Raw genomic sequence first — 20,000 nt, 5'->3', positions numbered from 1 at the left:
CTGTTGTTGTTGCTGCTGATGATGATGTTTGGCTGTCTCAGATGGCTTCTTCAGGATGGATTTTAGAGGCTCTGCTGCGGAAGCTCCTGAGAGTGGGTGTCTGCCAGCGGCTGGCCCTGGGGAGTCGCTGAAGGAGTGGTGGCCGCTAGTGTGAGACTTGGAACTCTTGCTGGGACCTCTGGAGGATGAGGACGAGGATAAAGACGAAGAGGAAGAAGTGGGAGGGGAAGTGCTGGTGATGGTGGGCCGTGAGGGAGGCGAGGATTTAGAGGTGCGAGAGACTGACGAGGTAACAGGAGGAGGCAGAATTTCACAGGGCGGCGGCAGGAGCTCACAAGGAGGAGGGATGACGTCTAATGGAGGTGGTAAATCCTCTAGAGACGGTGGAGGGGCAGTGATGATGGGAGGAGAAGTAATGATATAGAGAGGAGCGGTGACGTGCGGGGAAGGCGCGGTGACGTAAGATAAAGGTGTCGAGCATGGAGGTAGGGAAACAGAGAGGGGCGGTGAGGCGGCGGCGTGTGGTGGTGAAGCTGTGACATTAGACTGCGGGGTGGAGGCGTGGGGCGAGTGGGAAGTGCCAAGTGGTGGGGAGGCTGCTGGGTGAGGCTGGGGAACTGTGCCGTGCTGTGTGACTGTGATGCCTTGTGGTGCTGCACCGGTGCCGGTACTCTCAGAGCAACAATCGAGTCTGCAGGAGGTGGAAGAGGAGTTATCTCTCTCTCTCTCTCTCTCTCTCTCTCTCTCTCTCTCTCTCTCTCTCTCTCTCACGCACCGGCTCTCACACGTTCTAAAATAATGACCCAATGTGACTCTCCATTGACCAAGTGATTAAATTTCCATAACTGACCTCATTTGCCTTTGACTGACCAATCAATTCGAAATTCTCGCTATTACCGAGAGGTGTTTGTGCGTAACTGAACCATTATCCTCAAAACCCGCCCCCGCTACCTTCATGTGACCTCCCCACTGACCTTGGTGCCGATCCCCGGAGCTGCTGGGCCTCGTACGACTGCTTCATGTGAATTAGCTGCTCTTGAAGACACCGGTATTCCCTCAGGAACTTTTCTAGCTGTGCCGCGTGGTACTCAAAGCGGTAAGGGTCAGGCGTGCAGCCCACTTCCCCACTGGCCGCTGCACAGTGACTCCTGGAGGACGAGGGCCATGAAGGAAAAGAAAAGTTAGATAGCATCGGAGGTGAAAAAAAGAGAACAAGTACAAAAAGGAACAAACCTTCATCCAGACCTACGCACACGCACACACACGCACGCACGCACGCAGGCTTACACACACACACACACACACACACACACACACACACACACACACACACACACACACACACCGCGTAGTGTAGTGGTTAGCACGCTCGACTCACAATCGAGAGGGCCAGATTCGAGTCCCGGGGCGGCGAGGCAAATGGGCAAGCCTCTTAATGTGTGGCCCCTGTTCACCTAGCAGTAAATAGGTACGGGATGTAACTCGAGGGGTTGTGGCCTCGCTTTCCCAGTGTGTGGAGTGTGTGTTGTGGTCTCAGTTTTACCCGAAGATCGGTCTATGAGCTCTGAGCTCGCTCCGTAATGGGAAGACTGGCTGGGTGACCAGCAGAAACCGAAGTGAATTAATTACACACACACACACAAACACACACAAACACACAAACACACACACACACACACACACACACACACACACACACATACACATGAAAAAAAATATTTATCATCAGAAATTTCACTAACATATAACATAACTATAATATATAAGAGAGAGAGAGAGAGAGAGAGAGAGAGAGAGAGAGAGAGAGAGAGAGAGAGAGAGAGAGAGAGAGAGAGAGAGAGAGAGAGAGAGAGAGAGAGAGAGAGAGAGAGACAATAAACAAAACATACTGCATGTAACATCCTTTCAACACGCAGCTAAAACGTATGTAAAAGCTACACAACATCCTCTGAACTCTCCGCATCTGCCAGCAAATCACAGCCATCATCCACTACCCCAAAAACGAGACTGCTTCAATTCACAGCGAAATTCCGAAAAAAAATGTTACACTTCAATATGTAAAAGTCAAGTTATGTTTATTTTGCAAGGGAAATTTTCAGGAAGGCAAAAATTTTCTTCTTCCTTGCTGATCATAACATTTCATCCGGAACTGCAGTGATTTCCATATACTGTAGATGCTAACATATATGGTATGTGAGGAGGATCTAAACCCATTGAATAACAGAAGCCCTAATAATACTACCATTTGGAACTCCATTAATCGAGGAACACCCATGAATAAACTTTAACAGACAATGACTAATACACTTTGTACTCATTACTAATCAAGTCTCCTATCAAAGTCCTTTTGTATCCCCATTGACTAACTAGAGCCTAACGATATCCTTAGCACTCCCATTAATCGAGGATCCCCCTTGGGTAAACTTTAAAAGTCAGCGGTTAATATATTTTGTACTACCCGCTACTAAACAGTTTTTTGTATCCCCATTGACTAACAAGACGTTATCAGAATCCTTTATACCCTATCAATACGCACCCAGCAGCTACCTAATGAACAATTAACCATCAATATCCATTATGTTTCTATTGATAAACTGGCGGTAACCTTTCACTGAAGCACGCCCATTGAAACCCCAAGTGAGTGGCGTCTGTTAGTTTGAAAGCGCTTTCAAAATACCCTACTGATACACAACGTGATAGCGTGTTTGGTGAGAGGTTTATTGCAGAGGGTAACTGAATGTACTATAGGGTGGGTAGTAAATACTTAGAGAGCTGCGATGACCTTTCTGGAATAAGGGAATAGCCAGTCTGTGTGTGCGATGACCTTTCTAGGATAAGGGCATAGCCAGAAATCGTCTTTGTGTATGTGTGTATTTGTGTATGTGTGTGTGTGTGTGTGTGTGTGTGTGTGTGTGTGTGTGTGTGTGTGTGTGGTGGTTGGGGGGAGGGACGCTGTTTCGCGTGTATACAATGCTCCGGAATGTTCATGGAAATGGAAATAGTAAAGTAATGGGAAAAGATGATGCTTAGCGAAGGCCACATGGAATTGAATGGGAAACATTTTAAACCAGGTGTATCTATTTGCTCTCCTGATGAGGCTGTTGGGGAGGACTCGGTTGAGATTGCAAGGTATGTACATTACTCGTAAGTTCAAGAGGGAAAGAAAAAAAACAAAGAATGAAGTATACTGGATTCAAGCAAAGAAGAAAATAATAAATACGAGCAGGAAAAGGAATCAGACCAAAGGGAATAACAAAAAAGGCAAAGAATCTTGGTCAAAAGAAAAAGAAAAAAAAATCTAAAACTGAAAAAATGAGAAAATGTTCAACCTTCACGTGAAAAAAACGAAGAAAATGAAGTATATATTGATTCATGGAAAAAGAAAAATGAAGACGAAGATGCAGAGAAAATCAACAAAAGGAGAGGATTGTGACTAAAATTAATAGGTACAAAAAAGTCAATCTAAATAGAAAAAGAAGAAAAATGAGTATTCGATCCAAATAAAGAAATGGAAAAGGAGCAGATAAAAAAAAAAAACATCGTTGCTAAAATAGACACCATCGCTCAGAAAAAAAAAAAAAAAATATGTAGGTGCAGAATGGAGGAAAGATCAGCATATTTGATACCGAAAAAAAGAAAAAAATGCAAAGGAATAAAAACAAAAGACGAGGATTCGTAGTAAGAGAGACGGAAAGAATGATAAGATTTATATAAGAAATAAAGAGAGAGGAAAAAATAAATTCCTCACTGGCATTAAGATGAAGATGTCATTTGGTGTCTTTTTGAATTATCCCTCGCGTCCAATGCTGAATAATAAATGCTAAAAGGAATAAGAAGAAATGACAAACACTCTGGAAAATGCACCAACGTAGAAATACTTCCTAGCACTAAAGTAAAAAGGAAATAGAACGTAATGAAGATAATCAAAATAATAATACTCCGATTTAGAAATACTTCCTATAACAGTGCAGTCAAAGGAAATGAAAAGTAATCATGATAATAGTAAAAAAATATATAAAAGATGAAAACTGAAAAAAATCAAATACGAAAAAAGTGTTACAAAGGAAAAGAAAACAATAGAAAAATTTTGTGAGGAACAAAATATTGGCACACAAACAGGAAAAGGAATAAAGATAGACACAGGGGAAAACATAATAAAAAAAAGCCACATAAACACTAAATGAATAAAATATCAGTTGAGAGAGAGAGAGAGAGAGAGAGAGAGAGAGAGAGAGAGAGAGAGAGAGAGAGAGAGAGAGAGAGAGAGAGAGAGAGATGCAAAGAAAAGAGCAGATAGAAATTTCAAAGGTAAAAAAAAAAAAAAAATTGCATCAACATAACGCGACTGATTTTCTTCCATGTAGGTAAAATATGCAAAACGTGGACGAGGAATGAAAAAATAACGAAGGAAATGATGAGATTCAGGAAAGATGCCTGGCAAACGTATTAAACTCTCTCTCTCTCTCTCTCTGTGTGTGTGTGTGTGTGTGTGTGTGTGTGTGTGTGTGTTCAGACATGAAAGCCAACAATAACAACGAAGGAATAACATAAAGCGCAATGAAATCAACAATAACAAAAACAACAACAACAACAATAATAATAACAACAAAACAACAACGGCAATAATAACAACAGCAACATTAACACTCAGCAAAATAGCACAAGGAAAGAAGATAAGAAAAAAAAGGCGAAACACACTAAAGAAAAATAAATTACAAAACGAATAAAAAAACAGAGAGAGAGAGAGAGAGAGAGAGAGAGAGAGAGAGTCGCCGCACTTCATCATTGCATTTCCATACCCCGGAGCCTGAGCTAGCAGAGGGATGGTGGCGGCGGCTGGCAGTGTTAGCGGTATATGGCTGCGCTGCTCCTCCACCCAAGCTCATAAAGAACCCTTAACGATGCACTAAATATCTTGATTTCAACATGAATCAATAATCTCCCTCTCTTTATGCCCGCCATCTATTTGCCTCTCCAATATCCAAATGAAAGTGTTGTCGAATTTATGGACGGGTATTATTGCCAGTGTTCAAAGGTCGGCTCGAAATTAAGAGAAAAACTTCAGACCAGTAACAAATTCAAACATGGGAGGGTAATGGGAGGGAAAGGGAAAGGAAGGGAAGAGAGAGGGAGGGAGAGGGAGGGTTTTGTAGATTACTCGGTGGTAGTAGGAATAGTAGTATGTTAATGTGAGGGTCTTACTTTCCTTACTTTTCAATAGCTACACGACTCTCTCTCTCTCTCTCTCTCTCTCTCTCTTTGAATGGCTCTTCCCGCTGGCCGGCATCCATGTAGCTCAAATTTGATGTGACTGGGGATTTAGAATAGCCCCCGTCATAGAACGAAGCACAGAGGGAGGCATGAAAACGGGGGAGATGTAGTTGCGAGGTGCGTTTGTGTGTGTGTGTGTGTGTGTGTGTGTGTGTGTGTGTGTGTGTGTGTGTGTGTGTGTGTGTGTGTGTGTGAGTGGTCACTGGTCTATGTGTTCCTTCCTAATCATTCGTTCACTCTATCCGCGTCCGGCTCGCCTCTTTAACTTTTGATATACTTTTTTCTTTATTTTCTGATTATTGCTTTACACTCTCAGCCTTCCTCGTCTACTCCTTCCTTATGATCAACATATATACTTATTATAAGACATTTTTTTCATTCTTTTCTCCAGTACGTGTCTACGCTCTCCTCCCATACTGCTTCCTCCTTTTCCTCACTCCATCCTTCATCTCTATACTGGCTACTACTCCTCACGGCCATCCCTTCCTTCCACTTTACAATGATATGTATCATTACTACTTTCTCCTCTCTACCGTCCACTCTGCAGAAGCTGCTCTCATCTTTTTTATGTGAGTTTTATACGCGCGTTTCATTCAGCAAGTCTGTTTTGGTAGATAGTGAATAATTACAAAGGGAATAGCAAAAATTGGTAGAAAAGAGGAGAATAGATGGAAGGTATCGTAAGAGGCGTAGTATGATTGATAGGATTTATACAAACAGATTTATATGACTGTATGGAAAGTGACGTATACAGCGATGGGAAAAATAATTAAGTCTAAATATATGTCTAGTCCTTCATTGACAGCCAATTGCATTACACATATTGGAGAAAGTTTCATGAGTTTTTGCACTTCACACCAAATAACCTTAGTGAATATCTTAAATATAAATATATCGAAGAGGAAAAAATGTATTTGAGATTGTTCTTTGAAGTGCTTAGTGTGATAAAAAGAAAGAAAAATTAAAGAAGAAAAGCGTATATGAATATCCTGCCTTGGGGTAATGCATAGAAAAGAGAATGAAAGGATACCAAGAGAATGCGAAGCCGCAGGAAAGGCAAGAAAAGAATGGCGGAGACTAACAAAGCGACACCTTGGAAAACGAAACCGTTGTAAAAAAAGAAAGAAAAATGAAAAGACTCCCACCGAACACACACACACACACACACACACACACACACACACACCGCGTAGTGTAGTGGTTAGCACGCTCGGCTCACAACCGAGAGGGTCCGGGTTCGAGTCCCGGAAAACGGCGAGGCAAATAGGCAAGCATCTTAATGTGTGGCCCCTGTTCACCTAGCAGTAAATAGGTACGGGATGTAACTCGAGGGGTTGTGACCTCGCTTTCTCGGTGTGTGGAGTGTGTTGTGGTCTCAGTCCTACCCGAAGATCGGTCTATGAGCTCTGAGCTCGCTCCGTAATGGGGAAGACTGGCTGGGTGACCAGCAGACGACTGAGGTGAATTACACACACACTTTTCTACTCTCTCTGTCACAGTCCGATCGATGTTTAAAAATAAATAAGCCGGTCCCTACCGTGATTGCTCAAACGCCGACATGCGACAGCCAAGTATATAGAAGTATAAGAAGGTGTAATATATAAAACACGTCTCGCTGTTCTGCTATGAAAAGATCTGTGGTCGTGTGTGTGTGAGTGTGTGTGTGTGTGTGTGTGTGTGTGTGTGTGTGTGTGTGTGTGTGTGTGTGTGTAATTCACCACGGTCGTCTGCTGGTCACCCAGCCAGTCTTCCCCATTACGGAGCGAGCTCAGAGCTCATAGATCGATCTTCGGGTAGGACTGACACCACAACACACACTCCACACACCGGGAAAGCGAGGCCACAACCCCTCGAGTTACATCCCGTACCTATTTACTGCTGGGTGAACAGGGGCTACACATTAAGAGGCTTGCCCATTTGCCTCGCCACTTTCCGGGACTCGAACCCAGACCCCCTCGATTGTGAATCGAGCGTGCTAACCATTACACTACGCGATGTGTGTGTGTGTGTGTGTGTGTGTGTGTGTGTGTGTGTGTGTGTGTGTGTGTGTGTGTGTGTGTGTGTGTGTGTTTCACTGCTTGATCTGCTGCAGTCTCTGACGAGACAGCCAGACGTTACCCTACGGAACAAGCTCAGAGCTCATTATTTCCGATCTTCAGATAGGCCTGAGACCAGGCACACACCACACACTGGGACAACAAGGTCACAACTCCTCGATTTACATCCCGTACCTACTCACTGCTAGGTGAACAGGGGCTACACGTGAAAGGAGACACATCCAAATATCTCCATCCGGCCGGGGAATCGAACCCCGGTCCTCTGGCTTGTGAAGCCAGCGCTCTAACCACTGAGCTACCGGGCCGTGTAGCGCGCGCGCGCGCGCGCGTGTGTGTGTGTGTGTGTGTGTGTGTGTGTGTGTGTGTGTGTGTGTGTGTGTGTGTGTGTGTGTGTGTGTGTGTGTGTGTGTGTGTGTGTGCGTGCGTGAGCGGAATTTATTCTTTCATCTTCCATTCCTTACATTTCGAGCAACACAGTGAGTGTATTGCATATTACTAAATGTTGAACTATTTATTATATTTATTTATTATATAACAACGACAACTTCATCAGACAACGTGTTACTCCATTTTCGACAGTTTATTCCTTTCTGCAAATCCTGTCAGGTTGTTTGCTCTCTTAGATAAAGGGTCACGGCACTACCAAATCCTGGCAGCGCGCGTAAATAACTCCAGTTTCTTTCTCCAAGCTAAATGATCAACAATTATGTGTTGTGATTGTCATATGTGAAAATCTAAGTTATGTTAGGTCAATCTTACGGTAGTTTCTCTCCCCAGTGCTGGTCTATACAAATGATTGTGTTTTCCCCTTTTCAGCATCTTTTCAGTAAACCCAGAGGTTTAAACACATTACCCTCTCAAAAGGACCATTTTTAGAGAATGGAATAGTTTGATCTCCATTGATGTCTCCTCTCACTGGTGATGTTAAATTTTTGTACTATCAGTAGAATCATTAAAACATCCACGGTACTGCAGAAACTGATGAATGTTGCCAAGATAACATACCGAAACGTTAGTAAATAACATGGACCTTTGCAGTTTGAGATGTTTGGCATAGTTGAGTGTCAGGTGGAGGAGGACTGAAAGAACTTGTGAGGCACGAGCAAGGAATCGCCCAGTGACAACCTCATTATCTAGTCACCGCCATCAGTCTTCCACCATCACAAAGGCGGCTTTCCTGAAAAACTCCAAGACTGAAGTGGAGGTCCGGCCAAGGTCCACACATCAGGGCTGGCTGATTACTGGTACGTACACCCTCTATATCAGTCAGTCATTCTTTTACAAATGTGGGAAGGTCGCTGACAAGGGCAAAACTGAATTAAAGATAAAGGTTCACTGAGGAGCCTGTCCCATATAGAAACAAAAGCGTCAGCCGAAGCCAGAGGATAAGTGACTTGAAACCCTCTTCTTGAAAAAGTGCTAGTCACAGGAAGGTGGAAATACAGGGAGTTCCAGAATTTACCGAATTACAATATAATTGTGGTCAGAAGCCGAGCAACCTATAGCGTTATGATGTATTTTGTATTTCCCTTTGATTTGAACGTTTTTGATCTGCCCACTATGTAGAATGAATAGACTATTGAATTTTGTACTTTCTTTTGATCAAAAAAAGTTATCTATAGTCACTGTCTTATGCGTCTTATGACGGCTTAGCATATCAGAGAGAGAGAGAGAGAGAGAGAGAGAGAGAGAGAGAGAGAGAGAGAGAGAGAGAGAGAGAGAGAGAGAGAGAGAGAGAGAGAGAGAGAGAGAGAGAGAGAGAGAGAGAGAGAGAGAGAGAGAGAGAGAGAGAGAGAGAGAGAGAGAGAGAGAGAGAGAGAGAGAGAGAGAGAGAGAGAGAGAGAGAGAGAGAGAGAGAGAGAGAGAGAGAGAGAGAGAGAGAGAGAGAGAGAGAGATATCAGTCAGTCATTCTTTTACAAATGTGGGAAGGTCGCTGACAAGGGCAAAACTGAATTAAAGATAAAGGTTCACTGAGGAGCCTGTCCCATATAGAAACAAAAGCGTCAGCCGAAGCCAGAGGATAAGTGACTTGAAACCCTCTTCTTGAAAAAGTGCTAGTCACAGGAAGGTGGAAATACAGGGAGTTCCAGAATTTACCGAATTACAATATAATTGTGGTCAGAAGCCGAGCAACCTATAGCGTTATGATGTATTTTGTATTTCCCTTTGATTTGAACGTTTTTGATCTGCCCACTATGTAGAATGAATAGACTATTGAATTTTGTACTTTCTTTTGATCAAAAAAAGTTATCTATAGTCACTGTCTTATGCGTCTTATGACGGCTTAGCAGAGAGAGAGAGAGAGAGAGAGAGAGAGAGAGAGAGAGAGAGAGAGAGAGAGAGAGAGAGAGAGAGAGAGAGAGAGAGAGAGAGAGAGAGAGAGAGAGAGAGAGAGAGAGAGAGAGAGAGAGAGAGAGAGAGAGAGAGAGAGAGAGAGAGAGAGAGAGAGAGAGAGAGAGAGAGAGAGAGAGAGAGAGAGAGAGAGAGAGAGAGAGATTATGATGGTGAAAAAATATGAGACTCAACTTGGTCGTGCTCCGGAGACACACACTATTCTCCATTGATGTTCACCTTTCCACGAGTCCTCCCCACAGCTTCAGTACTAAACAGAAAATGAAGGCGGAGAGCGAGGGAGACTGACCTGTGTGCCAGTATGAGATCCTGCCTGGCGTGCGGGTGGTGGCCCGTGGTATGGGTGGCGGGAGGACACTGAGGCAGGGCATGGGGCGGGATGTGGGCGTAAGCATGACAAGCAGCTTCGCTCAGCGCTAGATTGAGGGCACTAGAGGATCTGCAAGAGTTATCTTTTTTTTAATTCGGGTTGAGGAAATAAGTATTTTGATGATGCAATGTTGAATTCAATGCTAAACCTCTGCATCACTGAAATTCAATATTTTATATACTACAAAAAAAATTTAAGTAGAAACCTTATTTTCTTTACCGTCTGGGTTTAGTTGAACCCCAGTCTTCTGTGTGTGTGTGTGTGTGTGTGTGTGTGTGTGTGTGTGTGTGTGTGTGTGTGTGTGTGTGTGTGTGTGTGTGTGTGTGTGTGTGTGTCTTGAAATTTGTCAACGATTATCGAATTAGTTTTGCTTATAATTACTGCCGGTGATCTCCAACATAATGATGTTCTTACAAAAAATAGATGGCTAAAGTTATCGAGTAGAATGAGACTAATAGTCGGTAATGGTGTGTGTCAGTACTGTTCAAGATTCACCTGTAACTGGCGGTCTCGTGGAGATGGTGAGGCAGTGGTGGTGGAAGCTGCGGCTGGTACTGGAGGTGGTGGTGCTGATGGTGGAGGTGGTGACCCGCCTTGCCTGTCACCGTCGCCGCTGGCGCCGCTGCATTCGCTGCTGCCGTCGCCGCTTCCTCCTCTTCCACTCTGGTCGAGGCGTCACCTTGAACGCGCGTTCGCCTGGCGGAGAAAACCAGTGGGAACAGAGTACTGTCACTGCTCTGCTGTCACAACACTGATTTTAAGAAAATTATATAACAGTACTCTTGTAACAAATAATTTTTACTTTAATTTTTTCAAACTTTACGTTTTTACTCAAATAAACGATTTTTTAAAATAAATATTTATGAATAACACCACTTTAAGAATGAACCATCAGTATGACAAGTACCTGATGAACTGTATGAAGCTATGAGAACGCAATGGCTCTACATTCAGAATGCTAAGGCAGGCAGTAAAGAAGAGGAGGATGAAACCAAAAAAGAAATAGGTGATAAGGGAAGTTCTTATAAATATATAGAGCCGTGCGAAAAAATGATTGAGCACATCTGAGGCGCCTTATATTCATGAAGTACATATTGGAAAGGAAAGCGAGGAAAGCAAAGACGACGAAGTTGGTAGGCAGACGAGAGTGAGAGAAGGAAAAGGAGAGACGAAAGAAGAGAGACGGGACGGATGAAAGAAAAAAGGAAAGTGGGATGAAAGAGGATGAATGGAGGGAGGTTATAGGAAGGCAACGTTTACGTAGGAAGGAGGGAGAAGAGCGTTGCATGGTAGAATAAAAAAAAAAAACATGGTAGAATTAAAAAAAAGTCTCAAAAAGAAAATCGTGAGGAGAGTAAGGAAAAAGAGGAGAGTAGAAAAAAAGAGAAAAAAAGAAAATCGAGAGAGAGAGAGAGAGAGAGAGAGAGAGAGAGAGAGAGAGAGAGAGAGAGAGAGAGAGAGAGAGAGAGAGAGAGAGAGAGAGAGAGAGAGAGAGAGAGAGAGAGAGAGAGAGAGAGAGAGAGAGAGAGAGAGAGAGAGAGAGAGAGAGAGAGAGAGAGAGAGAGAGAGAGAGAGAGAGAGAGAGAGAGAGAGAGAGAGAGAGAGAGAGAGAGAGAGAGAGGTATAACATGGAAAAGAGCATGACAATGGAAGCTGCGATATTTGCGTCATACGAATAAATGCAATCACCTCTGAAGAACGCAGGGCTCACCACTGTTAGTTTGTGGCCGTGTCTTGTGAGGAATATCTGTTGTGGTGGTGTATTATGAGAGCAATGTGAACCTATTGGGTGGTCTATTTAACATGGTAGCTTGGCTTGTCCAGTGGGCAGGGGTTCTGGAGCAGCTTTGTAGCCGGGGAGGGTGTGTGGTGCATATCTGCGGCATTTCAGCTGCTGTAAAATACACTAAAGAAAAAAAACTAAACAGAACTAAACTATGAAGAAAAAATTAGAGTAGCTTACGTTCTAGGTAGGGTACAGTAGGACGGGCTGGGTGTGTGCAGTGGCAAGTATGTGGCGTGTTGCTGCATCTCCTGCTGCTGCTGAAATTGTTGCTGTGGCGGCAGATCGAGGAGATCGGGGTAGTGTCCTCCATTGGTGCTTGCTGTGGCAGCCTGAGATGCCGAGCGGCCACAGAGTCTGTGTAGCAAGACGTCTCTGCTGTGGTAGACAAGCGGATCCTTCCAACGGGTTGGGTCTTCCAGGGTTGTTCTCACTGTTCCGACACCTGACTTTGGGATCTCAACATACGAGACCGTGCTCGGGGCAGCTATTGGATGAGTCACAGGAACGTCCACGGATTCCTGTCGCCGACCTTCTGCTCCGCCGGCTTCCAAAGCTTTTCCGGGAGCAGACGCCTCCCTTAGCATCCAAGGCGGCTGTATTTGTTGAGACCTGCGAGAGGACGATTGCTCCTCCATGTCACTGGTAGGAACAACCTGGTAGCCAGTCAGTGTATGGTGCTCACCCCCGTCAGATCCCCTCGAGGTCTGAGGAGTGACTAGTTTGTCATCTTCCTGACGTGGCCGTCGAGTACTTCGGACTTTACAATAGATGAGAAGGCAGGATGCCAACAAGACTACAGCGAAAATTGAAATACCCCCGACGACGCCGCCCTTCATGTAGTAAGAGTCGTCCACTGTAGCCACACGGACCTCTGCCACCTCGTGTGACACTTGTAGCGTTAAATTAACTTCACCTCGTCCAGCTCGGTTTTCTGCCAAACACCTATACGTCCCCTGGTCGAACGGGGCTACGTCAGAGATGGTGAGATTTGATACATATACGGGATTTTGGGGCCCGAACACTTCTACAACCATATACCGCTGAGCCTCTGTTGCGTTCTGCAACGGTGCTTCTCCAACCAGCCACGTGATTGTCGTTTCTACTTCGGACTCCACGCGGCACGCCAAGGACACGTTTTCACCCTCAGCTGCCAATACTCGGGGAGCCACGGCCGTTACTACCGGCGCGCATACAAATTCATCTTCATCAAGAAGCTGCCAGTTGTTACCTGACAACCAACGCGGAAAAGAACACACCGGAGGAATTGTTGCAGCTAAATTCCTTGCCTGCATCCATTTGCTCAGCGGTCTTAGGTGACAATCACAGCGCCACGGATTGCCGTCCATGTGAGCTACACGTAGCGACATTAGAGCCTTCAACTCATCGACGTCAAGTGACGCCAGCTTGTTGCCGGAAAGATTGAGAACCCCGAGACTGGCGAGAGACCTGAGCGCACCACTCTCGATTTCCGAGATGGTATTGTGACTGAGGTCAAGCTGCACCAGGTCAGGGACGGGCAGGAAGGCGGAGGCGGGAAGGACGGTGAGACCGTTGTGGGCCATCCGCAAAACCCGCAGCCCAGGGAGGTCTGCCAGCGCGTCTGACGGAACGCCCTGCAGATAATTGTTGCTGAGGTCCAACTCTACCACATTATTGAGCATTCTGAAAGCACCTTCCTCTAGCTTGATCAAATTACAGAAGTTAAGCCACACCTTTTGTAGGTTGACGAGGCCCGTGTACACAAAGGAGTCTCGAGGTAGGATTTTGAGATTGTTGTGGCGCAGATCCAACACCTGGGTGGAAGGGTCGAGGCCCCGCGGAATATCAATAAAATGTGCGTCACGGCACGTCACCACCTCCTTTCCGTCACGCCACTTGCACTCACACACTTTTGGACAATCAGCAAGAGCCCCAAGGTGGGTGAGAACAAGGGCCCAAAGCCAGACCCAGAGCCAGACGGTGCGGGCCCCGGGCGGAGACAGCGGGGCACGGCAGCCCGGCGCCGTGTTCATGGTCCCCGCTGCTGACGGCAGCCGCGACCCCTGGGCGGGACACCCACCCAGATCATGCCGCCCACAAGCTCATGGATCGCCCCAATCACGCCCAACTTTAGGTGATGTCAAATTGTGCTATTATTTTCTTCTGCCAACGCCACACAAACACCACAACGTGCACTACACTTCACTGGAGAGTGTCACTCTCAAGGCTGTCACCACACGGTGCTGGTGACGATCACACTCCGCCAGTCATGCTGTTCCCTGAATGAAAACTCTCAAGAACGCCTTCTGTTTAAGTTCATTCAAGGCTCATTTGAGTACTTTCATTCAAGCAGGAGCCGTGGTGGCCAGGCACGAAGACGACGTCACCTTCAACTTCCTTTCTGGAAGCCTGAGAAAAAAAAAATCAGCAAGACCTTCTCAATAGACTTGGAATGCTGGAAATGTTTCAAACTTTGGCAAATTCAGTCTTGGAATGTTTCTGTGGAGGATGAAGGCTACACTTCCCTGTAGCCCTACCAGACGGGCGCAGCGAGACAAGTTCTGGAAATGAAAACACATGAAATACATAGTGAAACGAAAATAGAGCGGTGGCTGTGAAATGCAGATAATGCCACCAATATCAAAGAAACAATATCCTTTGATCCTAAAATATACAAATCACACTTTCTCTTCATCCCACTCTCTCTCTCTCTCTCTCTCTCTCTCTCTCTCTCTCTCTCTCTCTCTCTCTCAATTCTCTCTGAAACGTGCGTGGGGCGGAGTAATGATTTTTTTCCCTCCCTCCTCCTATGGCCGAGCTCTCACGAAGCAACCGGAAAAAAATATCAAAAACATTCCCACAAATTTGGAGCCCCACAATTCCTCTGGTAATTTGGGTCGCAACACAAATGGAAGGATTACCGCAACATTCACATACGGGGTGGGAGGGGCGGGACGAAACGCGTAGCCCTCAAAAAAGGACAGCAAATCACCCTAACAACGGATTTGCATGTGATCGACATTAACCACTGGCCACACGCTCGAGCTGATGGACGCGAAGAGTGATGGATGAGGAGAGGATGAGGTACTGGAGTGGTGATTGATATAGCGAAAGTTATGGATAATGCATGCTGCGGATAAAGAAGATAGATAGATAGATAGATAGATAGATAGATAGATAGATAGATAGATAGATAGATAGAGAGAGAGAGAGAGAGAGAGAGAGAGAGAGAGAGAGAGAGAGAGAGAGAGAGAGAGAGAGAGAGAGAGAGAGAGAGAGAGAGAGACACACACACACACACACACACACACACACACACACACACACACACACACACATACACACACACTGAACGAGGAACCGTAAGAAAACAAAGAGAAAGTAACGAAGGGCAGATATGAACAAGGAACACAAGGAGGGTGATGGATGATGCAAAGTCAAGGAAATAAAATCTGAGGAACCGAGGGGTGAAAAGTGATGGATAAAAGAGTGATGACCGGGGTGGGGCGTGATGGCAGGGTGCGGGTGGCCAGGAAGGGGCGCAGGTGCCTCGGAAAAGGTATTCAAACACACACATTCCTTCTGACATGCACTAAGGAAACGAGTGAAAGATAGATAAGACACATGTGTTTTTCCTAACCTTACAAAATAAACAGAGGAAATGTGTGTGTGTGTGTGTGTGTGTGTGTGTGTGTGTGTGTGTGTGTGTGTGTGTGATAGAGTGAGTGAGAGAGAGTGAGAGAGAGAGAGAGAGAGAGAGAGAGAGAGAGAGAGAGAGAGAGAGAGAGAGAGAGAGAGAGAGAGAGAGAGAGAGAGAGAGAGAGAGAGAGAGATCGCACACATGTTATTCGCAGGTAGAAGGTATATTGACGACACCGGCTCAATTATTCAGACGAGCAGAGGGAGCAGAAAGTGATCAAACCTCTACCTCATCAGCACAGAATACGCGAGTCCAAACAAGATCAGGGGAGGAACCAAAGAAATTCTTGTCTTGGGGAAATTCTTGCCTAAAATAAAGGAAAAGAAAAAAAATATGTTCCTTATGAAAAATTTTGACTGCAAAGTGGAAAGAGAGGAAAGAGAGAAAAGTCCGTCTGCCTGCCTACCTACTCCTCCCCTTCCACCTTTCTTTCTCTCTCTTTGGTAGCTCAGGTGCACCAAGAGGCCCTGGGAGCAGACTGCGAGGGCATCGATCGAGTGTTCTCAAAGGGAGGAGTGTGAGAGTGGCGAGCCATCCGGGCGCAGGGAGCAGGCGGGTGTCGACAGGCACAATTGAATCAGATACATGGAACCAATTTAGATCACACGAAGAAAGAAGAAATTTCCCACTGGAGAGAGAGATAAAAAAAAAAAAGATGTTGCTGAAAGAAAAACATCAGGGAGCAGCGTGAATTTCCGTTGAATGAAATTTAATTAATGTAAAAGAAAGAAAGCGAAATAAAATACAACAGCAGCAGACTGGTAAAAGAAAAGGAAGAAAACAAGTAAATATGCATGAAGAAAGGGAATCCCTGAAACAATGAAAACAAGGAAACAAAATATATATATGTATATAATGAAGAGCAGCGCAGTAAAATCCACATGAAAACAAGTAACGGGCAAAACTAGAGCGAAGTGAAACATGAGAACAATACAAAAGTATGAAAGACGAGACGGAGGAAGTTGAGAGAGAGAGAGAGAGAGAGAGAGAGAGAGAGAGAGAGAGAGAGAGAGAGAGAGAGAGAGAGAGAGAACAAAACTTAATGAAATAGGACCACGCGCGCACCCACACACACACACACACACACACACACACACACACACACACACACACACACACACACACACACACACTCACACACACACACGCGGGGTCGCGCACAAAGACACACAAAGGAAAACTAACCAAAACCGAGTCCAAGAATAAAAAAAAAAAGAGAAAAGTTCTAAAAAGTAACCCAGAATGCAAAGTAGCGAAAAACAACATCAACAACAAAACAACAACCGCAATAACAATAACGACAACAACAACGACGGGAAGATGTAAGAGAGGGAACAAAATTATTTCAGTAAGAGCCTAGATTTACCCATTAAAGTTACGCTATCCGTCTAGCAGTCAATGTAAGACAACGAGCGCAGAATAGAAAATCAGGATCCCGTATTCTCTCTTTCCACTCCTGCGGGAAGACGAGGACACGGAACATAATGAAACACAGAAGAAAGGAAAGAAGGCTCCTCCTTATCCCACTATCCCTCTAGTCTAACCTAGGCGGAAAGGGAAATAGAGGAGGAGGAGGAGGAGGAGGAGGAGGAGGAGGAGGAGGAGGAGAAGGAGGAGGAGGAGGAGGAGGAGGAGGAGATGAAATGAATAGCAATGAAACTTATTGGACATAGTAGTAGTAGAAGACTAAGAAGAAGAGGAAGAAAAAGAAGAAGAAGAAGAAGAAAAAGAAGAAGAGGAATAAGGAGAAGAATTAATAATAAGAAAAAAGGTAGAATAATGATGACGATAATAATAAAAAAAATAAATAAAAAATAATAATGGTACTAATAATATTGATAATAATAAGTAGAAAAAGAAGAATTAAAAAGAAAATAAAGAGGAAGAGGAAAAGAAAAAGGAGAAGAAGAAACTCGCACCACACATAAATAAAAGTCTCCTTTACTGATGATAACACTTCAGAAAGCAAAACCGTGAAACTGGAAGAGTCTGAGAGAAAGAGAGAAAAAAAGAGAGATAAAAAGATGAAAAGAAATGAAGAAAGGAAGAAACAAAAAAAAAAAAAAGAAGAAAAGAAAACCATTTGAGAGATATTTTTAACCACACACACACACACACACACACACACACACACACACACACACACACACACACACACACATCTAGGAATCATAAAAAATACTAGGAATTAGGTGGAAAAATATATAAATAAAAGAACGCAAAGAGAAAGAAAATTTTGCACAAGCAGGAATCCGTCATGTGCAATAAAAAAACACACTAGAAACAAAGAACACAGTGATAAACCTCATTCTTATTCAAAAGATAACAAAGAAAGAAAAATAAAATGCTGGCTGTGAAAACGACTGAATTGGCAAAGGAGGAGAAGGAGGAGGAGGAGGAGGAGGAGGAGGAGGAGGAGGAGGAGAAGATAGGGTTATGGTGGATAGTGAGTGAGAGGGAGTGGGAGTAGGGAGAGGCAGGTAGTGGGAAGTAATGCCATGGAAAATCAGGCATAATTTAAATTTTTCCCCAAGCAGAATATTCAAAAATATTCAGTGAATAAAGAAAAGAAGGGGAGAGAGAGAGAGAGAGAGAGAGAGAGAGAGAGAGAGAGAGAGAGAGAGAGAGAGAGAGAGAGAGAGAGAGAGAGTTAAATAATGTTGTGATGATGAACGTGACAGTGACAATAGAAGCGATGGTGATGCTGATGATGGTGATTAAAAATAATGACAATGAAAAGATTATGATGAAGACGTGGAAGGAGGAGGAGGAGGAGGAGGAGGAGGAGGAGGAGGAGGAGGAGGAGGAGGAGGAAGAGGAGGAGGAGGAGGAGAACGAAGAGCAGAATGTAAACGATAACGATGATGATTAAGACGACGAGGACAATGAAACTGACAACGAGCGCAACAAACAAAGATCACGATGACTATTATAATGATAACGACGAGGATAAGTACCATAAAAATAGAAAAAAATAATGACGACGATGACAATACAGACAACATCAAGTAAAAAAAAAAAAGACAATGACGATACGATGATAATGACGACAATTCATCAGACTGTGACAGAAATAGTGGTTTTTCCTTTAGTTCCTCCTCCTCCTCCTCCTCCTCCTCCTCCTCCTCCTCCTCCTCCTCCTTCTTCGGGACAAACGATGCCTATCAGGTAAAGTAGGTGACGTGGAGGAGCAGGAAAAGGATAGAGAAGTAGAAAAGAAAAGATAAAAAGGAAGAAGCAGGAAAGGAAAAAGATATAGAAAAGAAGAAAGTAAGAGATAAAATAGGGATAAAGGAAGAGGACAAAGGAGGGACGGAGGAAGGGATAAAGAAGGAAATGATGAAAGTATGGGACGCTTAATGAGGAGTAAATGATGAGAAGGAAGGAGAAATAAGAGGAGGGAGAGGGAAAAAGGAGTTCGTGGTTTGTTAGTAAGTAGAAGGGTGTAGGGTTGGCTGGGAAGATGAGGAGGAGGAGGAGGAGGAGGTGGAGGTGGAGGAGGAGGAGGAGGAGGAGGAGGAGGAGGAGGAGGACGAGGAGGAGGAGGAGGACGAGGAGGAGGAGGAGGAAGACAACGGAGACGAGGACGAGGAGGAGGAGGAGGAAGACAACGAAGACGAGGAGGAACGGAGGAAGAATTTAAGAAATAGTAGTAGTAGTAGTAGTAGTAGTAGTAGTAAAGAAGAAGAAGAAGAAGAAGAAGAAGAAGAAGAAGAAGAAGAAGAAGAAGAAGAAGAAGAAGAAGAAGAAGAAGAAGAAGAAGAAGAAGAAGAAGAAGAAGAAGAAGAAGAAGAAGAAGAAGAAGAAGAAGAAGAAGAAGAAGAAGAAGAAGAAGAAGAAGAGGAAGAAGAAGAAGAAGAAGAAGAAGAAGGAGAGAAAAAGAAACAATTGAAACATTTTGACATGCATCGACGACAAAGACGAAGAATAACAGTAAGACCAAGAAGAGAATGGTTAAGCATAGGGGCGTGAGGTTTCCCAGGTGTGCCCGACTCCCAGGTAAAGAAGCTTCCGGGGCCTCATTACTGCTCGTACTTTATCTGGGAAAGACATTTACTCACATATTTTTGTAGATGATTAGAGGAGGAGGAGGAGGAGGAGGAGGAGGAGGAGGAGGAGGAGGAGGAGGAGGAGGAGGAGGAGGAGGAGAAGGAGGAAGAGGAGGAGGAGGAAGAAGGAAAGCAATGATAACAGTAATAATGGTAAGAACACTAATAAAATATGATGAATAGAATAAAAATAGGGAAGAAACACACACACACACACACACACACACACACACACACACACACACACACACACACACTAATGATAAAGCACTATATATATATATATATATATATATATATATATATATATATATATATATATATATATATATATATATATATATAAATGAAATTACAGCAAAATAAATTTAGAAAATATGATGATGAGGAAAGAAAAAAAAAGAGGAGGAGGAGGAGGAGGAGGAGGAGGAGGAG

General features: G+C 44.2%; 1 protein-coding gene across 6 annotated transcripts in view; it reads right to left on the bottom strand.

The window, feature by feature from the left end:
* LOC123498727 (amphoterin-induced protein 2-like) overlaps positions 1 to 20,000 on the bottom strand; it is a 437,692-nt gene that overhangs the window by 9,291 nt on the left and 408,401 nt on the right. For 4 of the 6 annotated variants that reach the window (XM_045246129.1, XM_045246126.1, XM_045246128.1 and 1 more), the window contains 5 exons: positions 12,015 to 14,377; positions 10,547 to 10,747; positions 9,971 to 10,120; positions 975 to 1,148; positions 1 to 691 (listed from right to left, as the gene is read on the bottom strand). The exon at positions 1 to 691 is cut by the window's left edge and continues 114 nt beyond it. In XM_045246129.1, coding sequence (XP_045102064.1) covers positions 1 to 691; positions 975 to 1,148; positions 9,971 to 10,120; positions 10,547 to 10,747; positions 12,015 to 13,849 — 3,051 coding nt within the window. In that variant the 5' untranslated portion in view covers positions 13,850 to 14,377. The remainder of the gene's footprint in view (positions 692 to 974; positions 1,149 to 9,970; positions 10,121 to 10,546; positions 10,748 to 12,014; positions 14,378 to 20,000) is intronic. The other 2 variants (XM_045246131.1, XM_045246130.1) reach the window with 2 other exon arrangements.

Source organism: Portunus trituberculatus, chromosome 48, assembly GCF_017591435.1.
Source record: "Portunus trituberculatus isolate SZX2019 chromosome 48, ASM1759143v1, whole genome shotgun sequence".
Lineage (NCBI taxonomy): Eukaryota > Metazoa > Arthropoda > Malacostraca > Decapoda > Portunidae > Portunus > Portunus trituberculatus.
Note: the sequence above shows the minus strand (reverse complement) of the source record. Positions and strands in the feature narration are given on the sequence as shown.